Source organism: Pholcus phalangioides, unplaced genomic scaffold, assembly GCF_987345545.1.
Source record: "Pholcus phalangioides strain wild (caught in Gottingen) unplaced genomic scaffold, Ppha-v1.0 ptg000004l_1, whole genome shotgun sequence".
Lineage (NCBI taxonomy): Eukaryota > Metazoa > Arthropoda > Arachnida > Araneae > Pholcidae > Pholcus > Pholcus phalangioides.
Window position 1 is genome coordinate 16,936,451 of NW_028301597.1, and position 20,547 is coordinate 16,956,997.

The 20,547-nt window shown below is 34.3% G+C and overlaps 1 protein-coding gene across 2 annotated transcripts; it reads left to right on the forward strand.

Annotated features, from left to right (window-relative positions):
* The first annotated feature begins 854 nt into the window (after positions 1 to 854).
* Positions 855 to 18,638, forward strand: LOC149086615 (NADH-cytochrome b5 reductase 3-like). Of its 2 annotated transcripts, none has more exons than XM_089230994.1 (9): positions 855 to 1,142; positions 5,277 to 5,417; positions 6,842 to 6,914; positions 7,864 to 7,970; positions 8,968 to 9,097; positions 9,801 to 9,884; positions 12,391 to 12,476; positions 16,582 to 16,681; positions 17,434 to 18,638. In XM_089230994.1, exons 1-9 carry the CDS (start codon positions 1,116 to 1,118, stop codon positions 17,604 to 17,606), a joined length of 921 nt encoding a protein of 306 aa, XP_089087120.1. In that variant the 5' UTR covers positions 855 to 1,115; the 3' UTR covers positions 17,607 to 18,638. The 2 variants fall into 2 exon arrangements, with proteins under 2 accessions (XP_089087120.1, XP_089087121.1); XM_089230995.1 differs by having other exon boundaries at positions 949 to 1,121.
* The last annotated feature ends 1,909 nt before the right edge of the window (positions 18,639 to 20,547 follow it).

Consider the following 20,547-nt stretch of genomic DNA (forward strand, 5'->3'; position numbering starts at 1 on the left):
AAAAGACAGAATAATGAAAGCAAAACACACACACACAATGCAGCTCTTAGGGACATATTTCATCCCCGGTTCATACTTAGGCTTTTAATAAATGTTTCAAAAGTTTGATATGGAGAATTTGCAAATATAAAAATATCTTCCTTCAGATGTCTGATTATTTTTACTTCTAATTTTTTATGAATTTATTATAAATGGTTGGGCCCCGTGGTAATTTGTACTCTTTTGGAAGAGGTAACTAATTGGTTTTTTGCTAAAACGTTATAATCGGGATCCAATGCATTTCATTCAAGTGTTCTAAAATATACATCTCGGTTTCAGCGTAATCACGTTAGTTTATGAATGTCATTATAACCGAGTTTCAATGTATGCTCATGTAGGAAAGCAAAAAAATTTCACTCGTTAGAAAAATTTAATTTTTTCTTCATTGGTTTTTTTTATTGTTATCAGTGCAAAAGCGCCAAACAAAGAATTAGTTTCCGTCGCATGGAACTTCACCATACAGTTCTTCGAATTTGTCTTTTCCCCTCATTTTTATGGCAACCTGAGGAGAGCAATTCCTTTGTCCAGTGCATCCGAAATCCCGTCACCCTCCTTGTCAAACCACTTAATAGACAATGGAAGAGAGCAACCGCAGGTCCAGCCGAACCGTCATCAGGGAGCGCAAGCCTTTGCAATACATGATGGCAGCTTTCCGGTTACCCCAACCGTCCCAAAAAATGTGGATTTTCTCGGTTGAAAAAACCGCGCTCAGCGGTTGCAGTTGTATCTGTGCGTTGACAGAATAAAACTATAGATGATGCCTTCCCCCCCAACCTCAACCGCGTCCAACCGCGCCGTAGTCAGGTCCCAGCCTTAGTGATGCCATGGGCCGCTGTGGTGGTCGAGTGGTTATTAGTGACTGAAGTCCAACATTTTTGAGAACTTTCCTCGCTTCATAACTTCTCCTTGATATTTCGGTACTTGAACTCTACGGCTTGTGACTTTTGTAAACAAACCAAGTTCGTAACGTGCAGTGAAGGAGGAAGTGGCAATTGCCTTTAGCGGAAAAGAAAAAAAAGATAACTTGCCATCCCTCCTTCGTTTTCCCGTTGTAATTGTTGTTGTTCAGCGGCATTATGAAGGTAAACGAAAGTTTAGCCGATGTAAGCATGAATTTCCTTGTAATGGTAGTTTCGCGAAGAACGTTGCATATAGGAGGAACTTTTTATATTTTTTAAATTAAATTTTGAGTTTTAGGTAGACTGAAGTAGGATCCTGATTGCACGAATTTATCTAAACTGGAACAAACTCGGATAATCCAAAGCCGAACTGTAAAATCCGGGTTTTCATAGGAGCAGGTTTTCTGTGCGCGACGTGAATCGCCCAGCGCAACACGCCTCTCTCGCCAGCGCTGATTGGTCTATTGCTTCTGGGGGAGTCAAATGCACAGCATTTTCCACCCATCTCCACTTTTGTTGGGTTTTCTTTCTCTTCTTTTCTATTTCCCTATGCAGACGACAGAATAGCTGAAGTGCCACACTAGGAAAACACAAACCTGTATCATGAATAATTACCTGTTTCTGTCAATGTGAAGTGGTCCTATTCGGTTCACGAGGCGCAGATAAGCCTGCTCCTAGAAATATCCGGCTTAAAATCCGCACTTTCCTAGGAGCAGGTTTTCTATATTGTGTACAACATAAACACCCAGCAGGACATGCAGGCCACTCATCAACAGAAAAAGTGGTAAGGCTGTTTTCCCACAGAGTGCATCAGGCCTGCACTTTATGTCTAGCGTGATTAGCTGACATTTTCTGGATCAAATGCATCGTTCACCCATGTGTTTTGCCAATCTCCATTTTTCTTGTGTCTCCCTTCTTTTATTGTGAAAAATGTGAAAAATATGTGGGTATGCAAATGACAGAACAGATGATGTGCCACACCATGAAAGCACAAACATGTAGTGTGATGAAGTTGCACGTTTTTGCAGATGTAAAATGGTTCTATTTAGTTCACGCGGCACTGAAAAACCTACTCCTAAGAAAACCCAGCTTTACCGGAGATTTTGGATAAATTCAAAAATAAGGTACTAAATTTCCAATATAGCTTACCACTGTTGGTGTGATTGCTATTGAATAGGCAAGAATGATGGGCATGTAGATGTGAAAATCGAAATTGAGAAAAAAGTAGATTTTACTCAAAAAACATGATGAAACTTGAACGTAAAAAGGTATGGTAAAGCTCTGTAGTTGAAAACATGACGCGAAAACAGTATACCATAACTTAGGAATCTACCATCCTCCTCAGATCGTGGCTGCCATTGTATATCACTGAAGAGATTTTACAGGTGGTAGAAGAAGGCCTGAGCCCATGTTGGAAGCTGCATATATGTGTTGTGAACCTAACATGAAGTCTGTTTTTGTGTAGCGCTGTCATGTGCCATCAATTTTTCTAAGTATGAGTGAATTGTAATGTTTGAATAATTGTATGTTATAGGTGTATTGCTCTCTGTGGCAAGACTTTTTTCAACTAAAAGATTGGCTCGCATTTGTACCTTAAAGTTGAAAACGACAAAAACAACTTCAGCCAATCACAGTAACAGTGGGGTTCGAACCTGAAAGGGGTCCTCGTGATGCGAGTCCGTAATTGTGACCAGCAGAATTTACCAACCAAACTCATCAATTTTTTTTAAATTCATCCCGAATAACATAAAATATATATGTTACTGTATTGGGCGGGGAAGGGGGGTACCGCATAATAATTACCGCAGCGCAAGTTTTATATTTCTTTTCGAAGTGAATCTATTTATATTATGAACCAATAACCAAGAAATAGGTCAGCTCCCTGCGGTCACCTCCGTGCCTTGTGTCACCACATTTATGGTTTGGGTACACCCCCCCCCCCCCCATGTTCTTGCTGATGAAGCAGTGAAATAAACCATCAAAATAGACCAGACAATAGCGGGAAGCAAGAAAAAAACCCATATTTTTTTATGGTCAAGGTTGTCTTGATTGCAGATGCTTATTTGTGGAATTCATAGCCAGGTTCAATCACTGATATTGGCTTTAATTTGATTTTATCACTTTAATGAATTATTTTTAACCTTACAGATTAACTAAATGCAACGATATCTAACAACCAAAATTTGTTTTCGTTAGTGTGCCATCATCCGAAACCATTAATGTAGTCTCAATATAATTATTCTGTATCTTATTAGATTACCATAGCTGTATAATTCATGAGAAATTATGGGTAGTATGAAAAGTAGTCAAATTTGTCACAGAGAATTCTCAACTTGACATATAGGCCTACCCTAATTACGAAAATTGTGCCATAAAAAACAGTACCACCTGCAAAAGAGTCGTTACGACATGGGAAAAATGGCATCCCTTTGAGATGATGAGAGAAAATATATTTTAGATCCTCACTATTGGTACTAGTGACATGCAGACTGCTTAGCTCAAACCCATTATCAGTAGGGAAAAAAATAGTAAACATACAAAAGTGGGAAGAAATCGTTTAATAAATGTCACCAATGAAAAAATAGATTATACTATAGCTGTTCTTGAAGCTACAAATGGTGGAAATTGCAGACAAAAAAGTTATTTTTAATTATTGTATAGTGCAGTAAACCCAGGTCTTGACAAATTTAAAAAAAAAAAAAAAATTAGGCATCAGCTATTTTTTTAGGCAATATTTTTCACCTGTAAAAACAGTCCAAAATCAGTTCCCCCCCCCCCCCAACTTTTCAATGTTTTGGTGACATTTTTTTCTCTTTTAGTGAACACTAACATTGATTCCATGAATTTTGTTGTGCCCTTACTGGCCGATTCTATTTGACCTGATGTCTGGGGCTTGCAAGCCCTGAGTAAACTGATCGCATGAATAAAGTTACACAAAACACTGCAACGTAATCACAGTTTACAACATTTCTAAGATGGATACAGTCAGTGTCGCAACTAGAAACAAAAATTTTCTCTGAGAGAGAAACAGTTTTTTTCCTCAGCTTACTTATATATCAAGGGAACAGATATTCTCTGAATATTATGTCGAGGTGAACTCGGATAGGCCCTTTTGCAAATTGAGCAAGCATGATATATTGGGCTGAGGAAAAAACTGTCTCTCTCTCTGTCCCACCTGGGGGCGGGATTTGCTGAAGTTAAAAGTGTGACTGATGCCAGTGCTGTCTTAACACATGGCCACCCAGGCTCCTCAAGAGAAGAGGGGCTCTCAGAAAAACGAGAAGTAGTTGAATTTTTTGAAAATTTTCCAGGTGGGGCATCAGAAAAATCACTTGGCCCGGGGACTCAGTGATGCTCTTAAGATGGCCCTGACTGATGCCTCTACTTCAGCATCTTGTGCTACATAAGGAAGATAGGGTCATGTCTCCAGTGGTGTAGATGGAGCATGCTTAGCTGGTTTGCAACAGGGTTTGGGTCCCAGCAGAGACCACAAATGATTTTTCTATGAGCTTACCTTGGCATATTATCCAGAAAATATCTGTTTCCTTGAAAATTTACTGTCGCCCAGGGTCAAAAGTAATCATCACTTTTTCCTAATTTTGAACAAAAAAAAAGCAAGCTCAACACCCTTCCTGATTGTGCACCCAGGATGCCAGACTTACCCTGTCCTCTCTTACTTTTTACCCTGCATACTGGTACTCTGAAAAATTGTTTTTTTAATGTTTTGCCACTGAGCTTTCTTAAATACATTAGGGAGCACCTTGATGCTTGCAAGCAACAGGTAAGGCAGGACGTTTTTAAGAGCATCATGGGTGGAGGGGGGAGGGTAATTTTTCTGAAGCCCTTATGTGACTGGAAATGTCTACAAATTTACATACTTTTCGATTGCATACTCTTCAACCAGATCTAATTTTCATAAGACACTCTCTGCACTTGAAGTGTTTGGGCTCATGCATTAAAAGGACACTGCTTGAAATGTTTGTCTAGAATGTCCACTAGGCCTATATTGTAAATTTATATCTTGGACATCTCTCTAACTTCTGCAGATTTTAATGAAACCGTAGGTATTAAACTCACCCAGGTTTTATTGTACATTTTACTAAACTTATAGGTGGACTGGGATTCTGCAGGTGAAGTGAATGGCAACTTTGCTACTTCCTATCATTTGAAGATGTGTTCCCTCTGTTGACCAGGGCAAATGTCCCACTTATTCATGCGAAAATCAGATCTAGTCACTAATAACTTCACAAAAGTATTTTTATTCTGAAAATATGTAAATTCATTTTCTTTTTAATTCTAGTTTAAAAACTTGTGTTATCTGGGTTTTTTTCTCCACAGTATCTTCCAATGCTTGTTGGAGTGGGAGTAGCAGCTGTTACTACAGTGGTTGTCATAAGGTACATCTTGAAGAAGAAGAAGCATTTGAAACTACTGGAAAACCCTGATGTAAAGTACTCTATTGAACTTATTGAGAAAGAAGTGAGTTGGTCAAGTTTTTCCTCCTAATTTTCAGTTTCTTTCCCTTGCATGCATCTTAGGCCAGGTCTAGACTGACTATGCAGTCATTTCAAATTACACAGAAACAGATGTAGAGGAGTAGCTCAGAGCAGCCATAACAACCCATGCATCTCACAGAAATGCAGTTTACCCATAAATATCAGCCTTCCCAGCCGCCTCCATCTTTGGACAATGAAGATATTCAAAGTGACTGTTGCTACCATTGAAGATATTCCCCACAGAAATTGATAAACATTCAAATGATTTTAATAAGAAAGAAATAAAGCCTCAGGTTCAATAGGGCATGACATCTCACATTGTGTAGGCCTAAGGTCAAAGAGAGAAACACTTAAGATTGGGGGTGCATAACCTTTTCAGTCTGCTGGTCAGTGTGCTAGATATGTGGTATTTCTGCGGCATTCCCCCCCCCCCCTCCCAGGAACAATTGCATATAAGGTGACCTATATTTCATAGCACATTCATGTAATTTCATTATGTACAGTGTAGATCCTGTTTATAAAGCTTTTCAAAAGTGTTGTAAGCGGGGAACATTTTTCTGCATTTTGAAAATATTGAAATATGTATGAGTACTTTGTAGGCCTATATATATTTTGTATTAACCTCAGTGATTATTGAATATGTATCAGATGCCCATGGAGATATTATTGACTTTTCCCGCTATTGTCTTTTATGGTTAGAAATTCCGTAGGATATGGGCTGAGCTACCACAAATTTAGTTAGTTGGTATACGACTTATTTTCATAGTCCTAAATGCTAAGCAGGAAAAGGTTATAAGCAGGTGTATAATCCCCTGTAATTAATCAGAGCAACCAAAATTACAGGAAAATATGTGAATGCCTTATGAAATATGGTTATTAATCTCACATATTTGCAAAAAATGTAAGTTCATTTCAGTCCATTGCGATTTGCAGTAGTCTTCTATTTCCTGCCACTGGCAGTTTTTTAGCAATAGTTAGCAATTTTAATTACCTCTGACACTGTTTTTTTCACTGTAATTTATAACTTTACTTACCTCTGACAAGTCTTTTGGCAATGATTGGTGATCTCCCATATTTTTATATAGAAAATATGGTAGGCCTTTAATTTTTTTTTACTATTACACTTTTTGCTAGCTGGGTGGGACCTCCTTTGCAGGCCATGTTTGGCCGGCAGGTCGGAAGTTATGCACGCCTAAGTTATGACATTCCAATCTAAAAAAATTCCATTTGTTTTATGGTGCAACTGCAGGTGAATGTCTGAGGAATTCAAATTCTCATGACTCAACAGCCTAGACCTTTCATTTTATTATTTATTTCATTTGGTAATTTTATTTTGCCATATCTTGAATACTTGCTTAGGAAAAAGAATTTTCTCACATTTGACAAGGAGTTATCTGTTATTTCTAGGTACTAAGTCATGACACAAGAAGATTTCGATTTGCTTTACCCACACCAGAACATGTTTTAGGTCTTCCAGTTGGTAAGTCATCATTTTGAAATCACTTTAAAATTGCATTCTTGGCAATTTATTGGGCAACCACTGTAGAACTCAGATTTGATTTCCCCCATTTAAACACTTTTCTTTTTAATACCCTGTAGGTATATTTTCAATCATCCCAACCTTTATTGAATGAATAAAAAAGCTTTCTGCTTCATTGAGTTAGATAAATCTGGGTTTGCCTGCATTCCAGTTATTAGAGGTTTAAAAATATAAAATTGAAACATACATTCACATGGGGTTTCTAACTCATGAGTTGCACATAACCTGTGAGAAGAAGTGTAAATACAGCACAGCAAGCAATTGAAACTTCTTAAATAAAACAATATATAGACAGTAGAGCCTCTCTATAACAGACATAAAACTTTTTTTAAGTATCTAAAAAAAGCATAAAAAAGTATTAACTCGTTTAAAAAGCATTTCCAATCACGCAATTAAGCATTGATCCTTGTTTTGCATGTATATGGATGCAGCACGTGATTCATACCGCTCACCAGCTAGAAAAATTAAGATTTACACAATGTATACATATGCTTTTTTTTTGATTCAACCTATGTTGGAGGCTGTTTTTATGTAATATGTAATAAACACTTTTCACAGCTAACTACTGTACTTTCATTGATGCACACCCTGTAGCATTACACTCCTATAAGAATTATTTGTTACAAACCAGACTTTCATTATAATGGACAACCTTCAGCCCCTATGAGTTCGTTATTATGAGGTTCTAATGTATATACATATATATTCAAATACAACTTTAGGTACACATCTGGTTGGTGTGCCTTAAAACACTGAAGTGTAGAGGAAAAAGTCTACTTGACGACTAATTTTTATTATTTTAATTTGGCTATCAATACATCGTATTGAAAACTTTAAGTATAATTTTAAGTATATTATTTAACTATAATTTTTCATGTATTTATTTTAGGGCAGCATATTTATCTGAGTGCTCAGGTTGATAATAGTTTAGTTGTTCGGCCATATACTCCAGTATCTAGTGAGGATGACAAAGGCTATGTTGATCTAGTAATTAAAGTAAGTCCCTGTATTGTTTCATTATTTTTCTTCTACTTTTTTTTTCATTTTCAATTGAATGGTTCATGCTGTCATGCAGTTGAGTTGATACTTTGGATTGTAATCTGCAGATATGTGTGCAGATCTAAATACAAACCTAAAAGAAATCAAATAATAAAGGCATGCAACATACAGTATAATTTTCACATCATGAGAGATGAAAATTCCAATGGTTTTTAATTTGAAGTTCCTGTTTTTGAAATTAAAAAAAAAATTCTATCTCTAACTTGGCAAAACAACAAAAGTATCTACCCTGTAAGAACTTTGAGGTAGAGAACATTTATATGAACCATATTTGTGTGTTAAAAAGCATGATCGGAAATGACACCCATAGAAAATACAATACACAAAAATCAGAAGAATATAAAAACAGAAGCACTGTAAAGCAGTTTAGTAAGTAAAATTTAGCAGCACAATAACTGGTTGACATAGAATATGATTTCACAAGGGGGGTGTTCAAAGTATTAACCATTCACAGTAACATATGCCTGACACTCACGTAGCATGGATTGCTGTATTTGAACTTGGAGTTTTTCTATGGATGTTAGTAACTGGGATGGTTACCCTTTAGGGAAACCTTGATATAACAATACTCCGGGGACCAAGAAAAAATATTGTTGTAGAAGTATTATCGTTATATCAAGAAACAGCAATCAGTAGAGTAGACATTTCCAAAAAAGACTTGGAAAATATCATTGTAGAGGGATTTATCGTAACATCGAGTATCATTGTAGCAAGGTTTCACTGTATATGCCATGCTGAAATGAAGTTCCAAGTGTTGTCATACAGTGTCACCTATTTATTTTAGGTTGTGTGTTTCCTGTGTGGATATGGCTCATATCAATGTTGTGTACCTCTCCTAAAAGTCTGGACGTTTTGTAACATCCTGTATATAGTAGTATTTGCTTCTTTTATGTTCTGTGATTGTAATTTGTGTTTGTTTTTTTCCTTCTGAAAGGTCTACTTCAAGGGAGTGCATCCAAAATTTCCTGATGGCGGAAAAATGTCTCAATATTTGGAAAAAATGAAAATTAGTGATTCTATTCATATCCGTGGCCCTTCTGGATTGCTTGTTTATCTAGGCAAAGGTATATATAGTTTTTTGTGAATCAGCATTTACTTCCATGTCTGTGTATTCTAAAGTCAGTATAATTGTCTTTGTTATTTGTCTTCCTTTAAAATATTATTAAGCACTTCGTTATTCAACTTTCTTCTAGAACAATATATAGTCAATGCTCATTATAAGGACCCCATCATTCTGCTGAAAACAACGATATATTGGGTAACATTATATCGAGAAAAAAATAACATATAGGTTGTATGCGAAAAATTTGGGTCTTAACCTATTGGTTGTTAGAACAATATCTTTAGGAGAAAAAAATTATTAAATGCGCAAAAATACTTTAGATGTGGGCAAAGATAAATTACAGTCTACGTTTCTTATAACAACCCCACGTTATAGTTACCATTCCAGTATAAAGTTGGAAGTTTTATTTATTACTACTAAGTTTTTGTTACTAAGTTTTATTTATTTATGCTGAGAAGTTAAAAAAAAACTATTATCGTATTTTGTATTTCTGCAATAATTTTTTCACCTTTCCTCTATCTGTCTTTTCCATAATTTATATCATCACAATTTTACACACTTTTGATTGTCAAAGCTACTTGTATATTAACTTCTATTGTATTCAAGAATTTTTTCATAATTTTTCTTATATCCTGTTTAAATATTATTTGAATTTATTCATTAATTATTGAATCAAATATTTGTATTCCTGTTCCTTTTCTTAGGAAAGTTTTCAATTAAGCCTGACAAGAAATCTCCAGCTCAGATTTATTTTGCTCGTAATGTTGGCATGATTGCTGGAGGAACAGGTTGAGTTCTTTTTTCTTTTTAAATGTCTTTTGACTTTATTGTTTTCTATTATGTTGATACACAAAATATATATATAATATATATACACAAAAATATATATTAAATATATATAAATATACCCAAAAATATATATTAAATATATATAAATATACACAAAAATATATATTAAATATATATAAATATACACAAAAATATATATTAAATATATATAAATATACACAAAATATATATTGTTGATACAAAAAAAACTATATTGGATTGCAAAGTTTTCATTTTTATTGATTTACGTTGAAAATCTCTTCTCTAATTGAAACTGCTTTCTATGTAACAAATTTTTTTTTAAAAATTTGTTACATAGAAAATTTACATACATAAAATTTTTGTTACTAAGTCCTATTTTGTTTTCTTCGCTACAATTACACAAAATCTCACTTGTAATCATATTAAAAGCAAATAAAGCTAGTAAAACCCCTCATTAACACAAAATGTCTGCAGAATTCCAGACCAATCTATAGATAGCAAAGAACTGCAAAGAAAACTAGTACAGCAGAACCTCTCCATAACGGACACCCATGGGACCAAAACCTTTGTCTGCTAACAGGGAGTGTCTGCTATTGGGAAGGTAGGATATACAGTAGAACCTCATTTATACGACGTTTGGTTTTTGTCGCAATTGATTCCTATATGTTACTGTGTGTGTAAAAATTATATACCGGTAGTTATGTATAATCATCAATCGTCTCGATAAAGAAAGTTTTGTTAAATTTTACTACAATTATCACTTTACTGGTGTTTATGCATAATTCAGGGCTCCCACTCGTCCTACTTTTTGTAAAATGTCCTACTTTTGTCACCAAATCCTATCGACAAAATTTGTGTAATTGATTTTCATTGAGCAGGAAATTATTGATATATTGCCAAATATTACAAATGTTGGAGAATGCAATTAATGATTCTGCCAAAGCAGAAATTGTATCATTTTAAAGGTAATTTGGAGGGGAGGGGTGTATGTGGAGCATGTGATTGATTAATTTTTCATTTGCTTAGTTTGAGGGTTCAACAAGTATAGTAGTCATTAAAACTTCTGTCTGGATGGAAAAATAATTTTGTATGGTCTTGGACAGCAACTTTCATCATTCAAAATTATGGTGCAAATAGGTGAAACAACAGTTTGCATTTCAAAGCAGTTGGATACATAGGCCTATTCTAGGTTTGCTGATTCTGATGCTACCAAATAGTATTCAGTTGTCTTCTGTATTTTTAAGGCATGAAGAGGCATAAACAATATTTCAATGCTCAGCAAAGAGCTAGAAATGCAAGTGCTTCATTTGTCAAAAATGATTACACTGGCATTGAACAGTAAAATGTGAACAAAACAGTAAAATTTAAAAAATGATGAACAACACAGTAAAACTATCTGGTTCACCTTGCCTTATTTACGTCGGATCTTGTAATTTACACATTTTGCATTGTGCTTTTGAAAGTGGTCTCGAAGGTGCGTCATTCTTAAAAAACGTACATCTTCAAAATTTGCTGTGACTTGTTGAAGAGAGTTTACAAGCTCTTCACTTTGGAAGACTCCAAAAAAGAATGTAATATATATGAGGAGAGACAGCAAAGAATTATCTGTGGTTGCTAGTGCACTGTTTTGGCCAAAAATTGGTTTTGTAACCAAGTCATTTTGCTTTGGCTTGACTGAAATAGTGCTAGGGGAAAAAAAAATTCAAAATTAAAAAAATGTTTTTTTAATTATTTAAATTTTTTTCCCATTATGTTGTCTAAGGGGGTTACCCTCCCCATCCTACTTTTTAGTCCTGCGTTTTCCTACTTTTTCTCATTTTTTGAGTGGGAGCCCTGATAATTTCCAAATAAATACTGATAAATATGGAAAAATTTATAACCTTTCTTCTCTTCATTAAACCAATTAATTATTTTTCCCCCATACATGATACGTGCACTACACGTATTTTGCAATAAAAATTAAATTAAAATAAGTGTGAAGAAGAAATAAACATTTTCATAACAATATTATCAGGTATGTTGGCTTTCTTCAGACATAGCAACATGTGCAAATAAAACCGTTACCATTCGGAATCATCATCCTGGAACATAGTTATGTTCAGTTAATTAAATAATTAATTGACAGATTATCATATTTACCAATGCGAGCTTAGCTTTTGATTTTACATAATCACCATTGAATATGATAAATTTATGAACAAATTTATAAGCAAAACATAAAAACCAATTTATGAACAAAAATTCACAAATTAGAGTTTGGAAAAAGAAGATTAGAGTTTGCCTGATTTTACTTTCTGCTATCGAGAGTGTCTGCAAAGGGGGAGTGAAATACATTAAAGCCGGTTCCTGTATGAAATTTACAATCCATTGAAAGTTTTTGAAATTTGCAAATGGAAAATAATGTTATTTTAATAATTATATTTTTTATTAATTTTTTATATAAGCAACCAATCAAATAATTTCCATTGAATTCTTTTTTATTAGGTATAACGCCAATGCTACAATTAATTCGTAGAGTTTTCAAAGATCCTGAAGACACCACAAATCTGAGTCTTCTTTTTGCTAATCAGGTGCATCATTTAATTAATATTACTTGAATTGTATTTTTTATGATTAAATAAATGATTTTTTCTGTAGAAACATAACATGATTTTCCTGCAAAGTGGGCCAAATTCATACTACCTTTACACTAGCCAAGCTATCAAATTAATGGGTTCTATATCCAATATGGTAGAAATTCTTTTATCCAGCCTAACTGAGGCCAAGAGTCAGCCAGTTTAAAGAAAATCTGCTTAAACCAGAGAGATTGGAAAAACCAGGGTGAAATTAATTTCATATGTAACATATATTTAATCTGTTTGGTTCAGCTGAATTATACTGACATACTACTACAACCCGACCTATGTAGTGCTCGTTGTGGTGGATGTATTTCATGGGAAAAATATAACAGTAATAAAATGCTTTTTAATCAAGTGGTAAAAAATTGAACTATTTGTTTTATTGAATTTTTCTTTTCCCCATTGTTCATGTATTTTATATATCAAGTTCCATTAAAATACTTCCATCAGAATGGGCGCTACATATGTATGAGTAGTGTCAGTTTATTTATAACCACCCAGTACAGTATAACCTCTCTTAAACAGCTGTTTTTAAACATGGTGTCTACCTGCACCGCCCTAAACAAATCCAGTTTCTTACTTCAGTTTCAGATTATTTTATTTCATCAAGATTGAGATGGATTTTAAATTTATTTTCAGGTATAAATATTCATGTGACATTTTGTCGATAATATTTTATTGACATTTAATGAATTTTTCCTCACTTTAAAAAAAATATGTAGACCTTGTGATTAAGATTTCATTTGATATAAAGTGAAACCTCTAATAATGGCTACATTTGTTTAGAATGCATCCCGTGGTATGAAATTAAAGTGCATCTCTGAGTAAGGATTTCAGAATATCGGCTGTTTTTTGACATGAGAATAAAAGAAAAATTATGCATATTGTAAAGAAAATAACATTCAAGATTCACTGTAAAAGGTTTTTCTTCCTTAGACCCTACGAACATAGAAATATATATATAGGTTCTTCCCTACATTAATGATTTTCAAAATTTCCTCAAACCCTGTTATTTGCAGAGTAATTGCTAAAGGGTGTGCTGGACACATCTCAGAAAAGAACAAAGCAAAATGAGGGCTAAAAATAGTGGAAGTCCTTGGTTTCCATGCTGTATGAACAATGGTGCTTGGGTAAGCACAAATTGTCGTAGATAACTACAAAACACAATACAATATTACATATTTTAATTCATGAAATCAGAGCATGGAAAAATAGTGATTTTCTTTTATTTTTGATCCAAATCAGATTTTTTTAAATTTAAATTGGAAATTTTTAATTAAAATTAACTAACTATTTATTAACTTAAAAAATCTTGTTAATTATTAAGAATGCATATTTTCATATCACCCAATCCTTTTTTTCTTCTTATTGATAAACTTTAATTCAACATTAATGAAATAACTACAAACTACAAGCAAACAATATGAACATCAAAATTCTATGTAGTGTTTATGTAACATGAGAGGTCGTTGAACCCAAATTAGCTTCATGGATTAAATTTCTCTCATAGAAAAAGTGCATTTATTCCCTTTGTCTTTAAATTTAATGCATGGTAGCAATTCATTATTGCATATGGTACAAGGTTTCTCGATTCACTCGATGCACAACCAAAGGGTCATTCAGCATCAACTAAATGAAAAACATATCCTATTGACTAGATTGTTTCTTGTGTAGTTGATTTAATATTTGTATTTGTTTACCTTTTGTTTCTAATTCATCATGCACAAGTAAAAAAATGCTTGAAAGTTACGGTCTTAACAAATTAAATATAAAAATTTGTGTGCATATGTGATGTCAATAAAAAACAACCATTGCCACAGTTGGCAAAATTGCTGCTATGTTGGTCGAGTGGTCATAGTGACGGACTCTCGTTGTGAGGTCCCGGGTTCGAACCCCACCATCACCATAGTGGTGGTTGGCTGAAGTTGGTTTTCTGTGGTTCCCAACTTAAAGGCGCGAATGCGAGCCGATCTCTTCATTAAAAAGTCGTGCCACAAAGCAACAGACCTATAAACAGCACAAATGTAATTCATTCATAACACATCACTCACTTCACTTCTGAAGTATAGATGGCAGCACTGAAAAACCAAGCACAACACTGCATACGCACCCAGACTTAGGTATACACACAGTTACACCTCCGGCACAACTCACTAGGTAGTAAATTGCCCATAAATGGTGATAGACCTGAGTTGTGATTGGTTTAAAAGAAAAAAATTGGCAAAATCATGTTAAGGCTGAGGGTGATAGATGGCTGCTTGTAGGACAAAATTTCTGGTTGTGTATCTGCACTCACTGTCACACTAGTTCCTATCACATGTATGATGTGATAGCTGCAGTATGTATACTGCTCTTTTCATATATAGAGAAATTAGGGTTTTTACAGAGATAATACTGTAGGGAAGATGGGTGTGTTTTCAGTAGACAAATTATCTCCCAAAAATCCATTTAAATGAAAAGATGAACTTCTCTCAATGCAAAAGATAGTATGAACAGAAGCTCATGAAGAAAGGGTGGAGAGAGGGGAAAGAGTATGTGTGTGTGTGTGTCAACATTTTGACAAGTCTACTTCAAATACAAAAAATCAGGATTCCCATTAACTCCCAGGTCTTCTATCTGGGCATCAAAGAGCTAGAAAGGTCTCTTCCCATTCTTCTAAAGTGGATCCTTCCACTTTTCTGGTACTTAGTTCGTCCTGGATTGTAGTATGCCGTTAGGTTTTGGGACCACAAGGCATTGACTTGGTCGAGGGGGTGAAAAGAGCCACACATGTGCTCTTGGTGGCACATGGAGCTTAAGCTATGAAGAGAGACTTCATCTTTTTGAATAGGCTAGAGCAATGTGTGCTCTTCCTATTAAATTGGAAGAGCACACATTGGGGATATGATTGAAGTGTTTAAAATTTTCAACGGGATGAATACGATGGACCATCAATGAACTACTTTGACAAAGGGACAATTCTAGGTTGCGGTGTCGCAGGGAGTTTTTCTCTAATAGGGTTTTAAATAAATGAAATAGCTTACCTCCAAGGGTCATGAATTCTAACACAATTGCACGTTTAAAAAAAATACAATAAACATATTGGGATAGGTCGAGCTTCTATCCATTCTTGAGTGAAACTACCATATTTTTTATGAGCATCTTTTTACAGCCACCTTGTTGAGCATTTTGTCTCTTGTGGCCTTTGTATTTGTATTTGAGGGATGCATTTAAGTGTTTCCGATATTCATAATGTTGCTTAATAATTTGCACATTTTTATTCCTTCACAGATTTAACAAGTTTTGGTAAAAAACAAGCAAACTTTAAACTTTTTTCACATTAAAATTTCAAGTCCAATGATATTTATGTTGGTACAACATCTATTATTTGAAACTGAAAATTAGGGGCATGGAATTCAAGGCTTTGTATAAAACGAATTTATCTGTTTTTTTTAATCAGGAAAACCCTAACGCTCCAAATTGTAATGCATTGCAAGTACTTGGTGCAATTATATCTAAGTTTAGCTCCCTCTCCCTATATTTTTCCATGCACAAAATCTAAAAATAGGACAGCTGTTTTTCTGCACTGTATGTAAAGATTAGGTTCAAGTGTATATTTACCAGATTTTCTATATTTCTTTTAATTGACAACTTTACAGCATTTCAATAGCATGCATACACATACTAGGTTACTAATATTTTGATATCATTGAAGTTAATACAGGGAAAAAATAAAATTTAATTTTGTGATTTGAATCAATTTTTTTTGGAAAATTAAGTGATTTAAATTGGGATTTTAATTTTAATCAAGCTAATTTAAATCTGCATACCCTGCATGAAATTGCACTTTTTTTTTTTGCTGAAACTAGAACTGGTTGTGTTTCTTGTACAGAATTTTCTGCTGGTTATTTGAATGAAATTAGCATCATAAAAAGTGTTCAGTCACAAAGCAAAGATCATGTAAAATTGACTTTTACATGAATTTTATTATTGCTGGGATTTTTTAAACATATTTTTGTTATAAATTATACTGTATGGGTGGAGAGGATTTACATGCTTTTCCCCCTTTGTATTGCAGACTGAAGATGATATCCTCTTGAGATCTGAACTGGAAGATGTCCTTGCTGAACACAAAGATAGATTTAAGATGTGGTATACTGTAGACCGGCCTTCTGAAGGTAATTTAAAAAGTTCACCTGTTCCCTCCCCAACCCCTTGAAATTGAATGTTTATGGATGCTACCATAAAATTAAGCGCTTGACAAATTTTAGATTAACGAACATTCTTGAATATGTTGCACCATACATGGTTACCAGCAACCTCAAAAGTCAGAAAATGTTAAATATTCGACAAAAGTTAGTGGAAAATTCAGTGAAAGGAGAAAAAATCTGAAACTCAAAAAAACATTTGCGAAGTTAAGGTTTTGAATTATATTTCTTCAATAGTTTTGCTCAGAGAAAATTTTGACTTACTGTCAGAGAAATGTTCAAGCAGATTTTTTACTAGTAACCCTGCTATATTGTGTGTCAAATACATGTTTTTTCATGCATCATTATTAAAATATTTCCAAAATCATTCTCGATATCCTGTTAAAATTCTTAAAAGATAAATTAATACTTTGAAATTTTTAGTAATTTAAACGTTTTTCTATATCTGTTACAACATTAATTTCAGTATTTTTATTTATAAACTTGGCAGATGAGCTGTACAAATTATGTATCATATTACCATTAAGTTATAATGATCAGTAATTTTTCAAAATCACTTGGCAGACATGCTATAACTGTTGTCCATAAAGTATGAATCATCTCATTGAATGATTATATATATGATATGATGTATAAATATTGATATTGCTATATCATATTCTGTGTATCATTTGTTCTGTAAAGTTATAAACTTATTTTATTCAAATTCTTAATATTTTCAGGCTGGAAATACAGCAGTGGTTTTATCAATGAAGAAATGATATCTCAGCATCTTCCATCGCCTGGAAGTGAAACCATAATTTTAATGTGTGGACCTCCTCCAATGATAAAATTTGCTTGCGTACCCAATTTGGACAAACTTGGCTATGATCCAAAGCTTCGTTTTGCATATTAATGGAGTTACAATTTGTCATGCTTTTTTTTCTGTATATTTGTAGCCAGGATTTTTTTTAGCCTCTTTTTCCCTAAACAATTTGATAATGTTTTAGTTTTATAGAAAACTTTTTTTTTTCAATTTTAGTATTGCTTTTAGTTAATCAGGTGTTTATATTTTTGTAATAAAATGAGAAACACATTATTTCACTTATTTTCTGTTCAAAGAATGTTATTTAGTTTATTCTGGATTTTTAGCAGCTTGATTACAAAGGCTTTTAACAACTGGCTGATGCGAAGATATATTTTGGAAAGAGGAAATTCAACTGCCCCTGCAGGGAATTGAACTCACGTCCTTTCACTTTTTGGGTGAGTGCCTACTTCTGGGTAAGGCTTTCACCCGGAAAGTGAAAGGGCATGGGTTCGATTCCCCGCAGGGGCAGTTGAATTTTCTCTTTCCAAAATATATCTTCGCATCAGCCAGCTGTTAAAAACTTTTGTGTGGATTGTGGAGAGTGACGTCGTCCTCGGATGAGCTAGATTACGAATCAAATGGTTTTGGTGTTCTAATGGCATTAATATCATGAGTCCAGGTTTGTCATGACCATGTTATAAAAAAAATCTCTTCCATCTTACAGATGTATAAAAAATAAATTGATTACCCTAAAAGTATTGAAATACAGCCGACACCTGTTTTTATGTGAACTCAAACAAAAATTTCAACAATTTAATTCATAAAATTGAAAATTTGTGAATTGGGAAGATGTTCAAAGAAATGGTATATTGTTTGGGACCAAAGAAGTAGCTTGTAAATTGGAACGTTCTCAAAATCGAGTGGCGGCTGTATAACTATGTATAGAAATTATATAAATTTTAGATGCTTTAAGAAAAACTTGTTTATAGAATTTGACGCAACAAATTCCTATTTCTTGAATTGCCAGATTGTGATCTGTTTTTGTATACACATGTGTAGCTGGCAACCTGAAAAATTCTACTATAGAGTGTGAAAGACTGTTTTACTAATGTGCTGCAATAAATGTGTTTTTCTGCAAAACATTTTGAAAATTTATTTCATAGTTATGGCACGTATAATAGCATATTTTGATCTTTTTCCAGGTTTATTTTTCTTTGGTATAAAATCTGAAAATTAAGTGGTGTCTATAAAGTGTTTATAGGATTATTGCTAAAGCTGAGTGAAATGAAATTTTTCACATTTTTAACAATGCAATTATCATTTAACCCCTTTACATACACACAGACCTTTACAGTAAGGGAAAAATGAGCTGTTATTCTTTCTCTTCCCAGCCACTCTTTCCCTTTGTAAATAACACTTTTTTACTGGTGTTGCTGTAGGGAGGAAGAAAAGAAAAAGATAATCCTGAGGGGTTAAAGGAAAAGAAAAAAGGTTTTCGTTTACAAGGGTTACCAATAAAAAGTCTCGAAAAAGGAGAGAGAGCACTCGAACTGATTTCTTCTATCTACACAGGGCCAAGGTATCTCGTCCGTTTGCGTTGAGGGCTTATTCAAATGAAATGCAAAATTGTAGATTTAGGAGGTTCCGTGCTCTTTAGTCCATGAATAAATTCAATTTTTCAGTTGAAGGGGAAAAAATTATGAAAAGAATGATAAAGGCAGATAAAACTAAGAAAAGAATGAAATCCACATTATATATATGTGTATTTAAATGAGTATTGCGGAATATTCTGAAGTACATTTAGGTGCACGAGGTTCATAAAGAATATGGAATCGTATTTATACGAAGTTCTCGTCTAATGCTTGCTGCAAAAACATGAGTTATTCATCAAAAGTAATTGCTTTGTTTTGATCAGCGATGAAGGAATGGACACGACTACACTTCCTATTCATAAAGCTGGGTAAATATGCGGCTAAGAGTGAGATAAATGGCTTTTATCCACTACTTTTCATGCTCGAACGAAATGCGAAAAAGAAAAAAAAAAGACTTGGAAAGAGAAAAAAGAACCTAGCTAGAAGAAATGAATGGATTCTTTGAATCGCGCGCGCGAAACAATTTTTTTTAAAGACTTTATGCCGGAAAACACCATGAAATGAATGCGTCGCAGTTTTGTTTTATTATATAGGTTTGCCCTCTCCTTACCATAACGAACGAACCCGAGGGTCAAGGTGGCTACCGACACTCTCGCACTAATTAGTGGACGGGAAGAGAGACTCGTAATAAATGAGTGTGAGAAAAATTTCCTCGTATAATTTCTGGGAAATATTCAAAATCTTTCAGAAAAGAATGAAGGGAAGGGTAACTCTCTCTCTAGAGAGAAAAAGATGTTCAGATAACATCTTTGACTGAGCAAAGTGGGTAATGGCTGACATTTGTGTGTTCTTGTTTGTTTTCAAATCTCCATTAATTAAGTAAAATGAGCGTGATGAATTTTTTGGCTTTCACCTACGGGATATATATATATATATATATTTCAATTATTTTTCCATCTTGTCTCTTCACGATGTCAACCGCTGCAAGTAAGAGAGAAACATTGAGTAGCAACTAAGAATAACGGTGACCAACAACATTTCTTGCCTTGGTGTGTAACTATTGATACCGAAATATAGACCCACAACCTTAATCGTCGGTGGAATTTTCTGTGAAAAGACTTACGTCACTCAAAGCCGCCCTTAGGCGTGTGCTACAGGTACGATCTCACCAGGCCCCGTTATCACCATCTACAGCAGAAGGCCTCCGCGCAAAGCTCGTGATGTCACTAAAGAAGGCCATCTCACCTATTGCCACTGAAAATAGCTCTCCCAAGAGCCTTCCTAATTTAGGAATAAAATCCCTATCCCATTCGCTTTAATCTCGCCTATAGCCATTGGATATAGCAGGCCGACGCGTGCGCCATCTTTACCCTTTTTTGTAGTATATCCGATGGCTATAGGTAAGATGACCTTCTTCAGTGACGTCACGAGGCCTTCTATGAATAGTATTGGCCCCG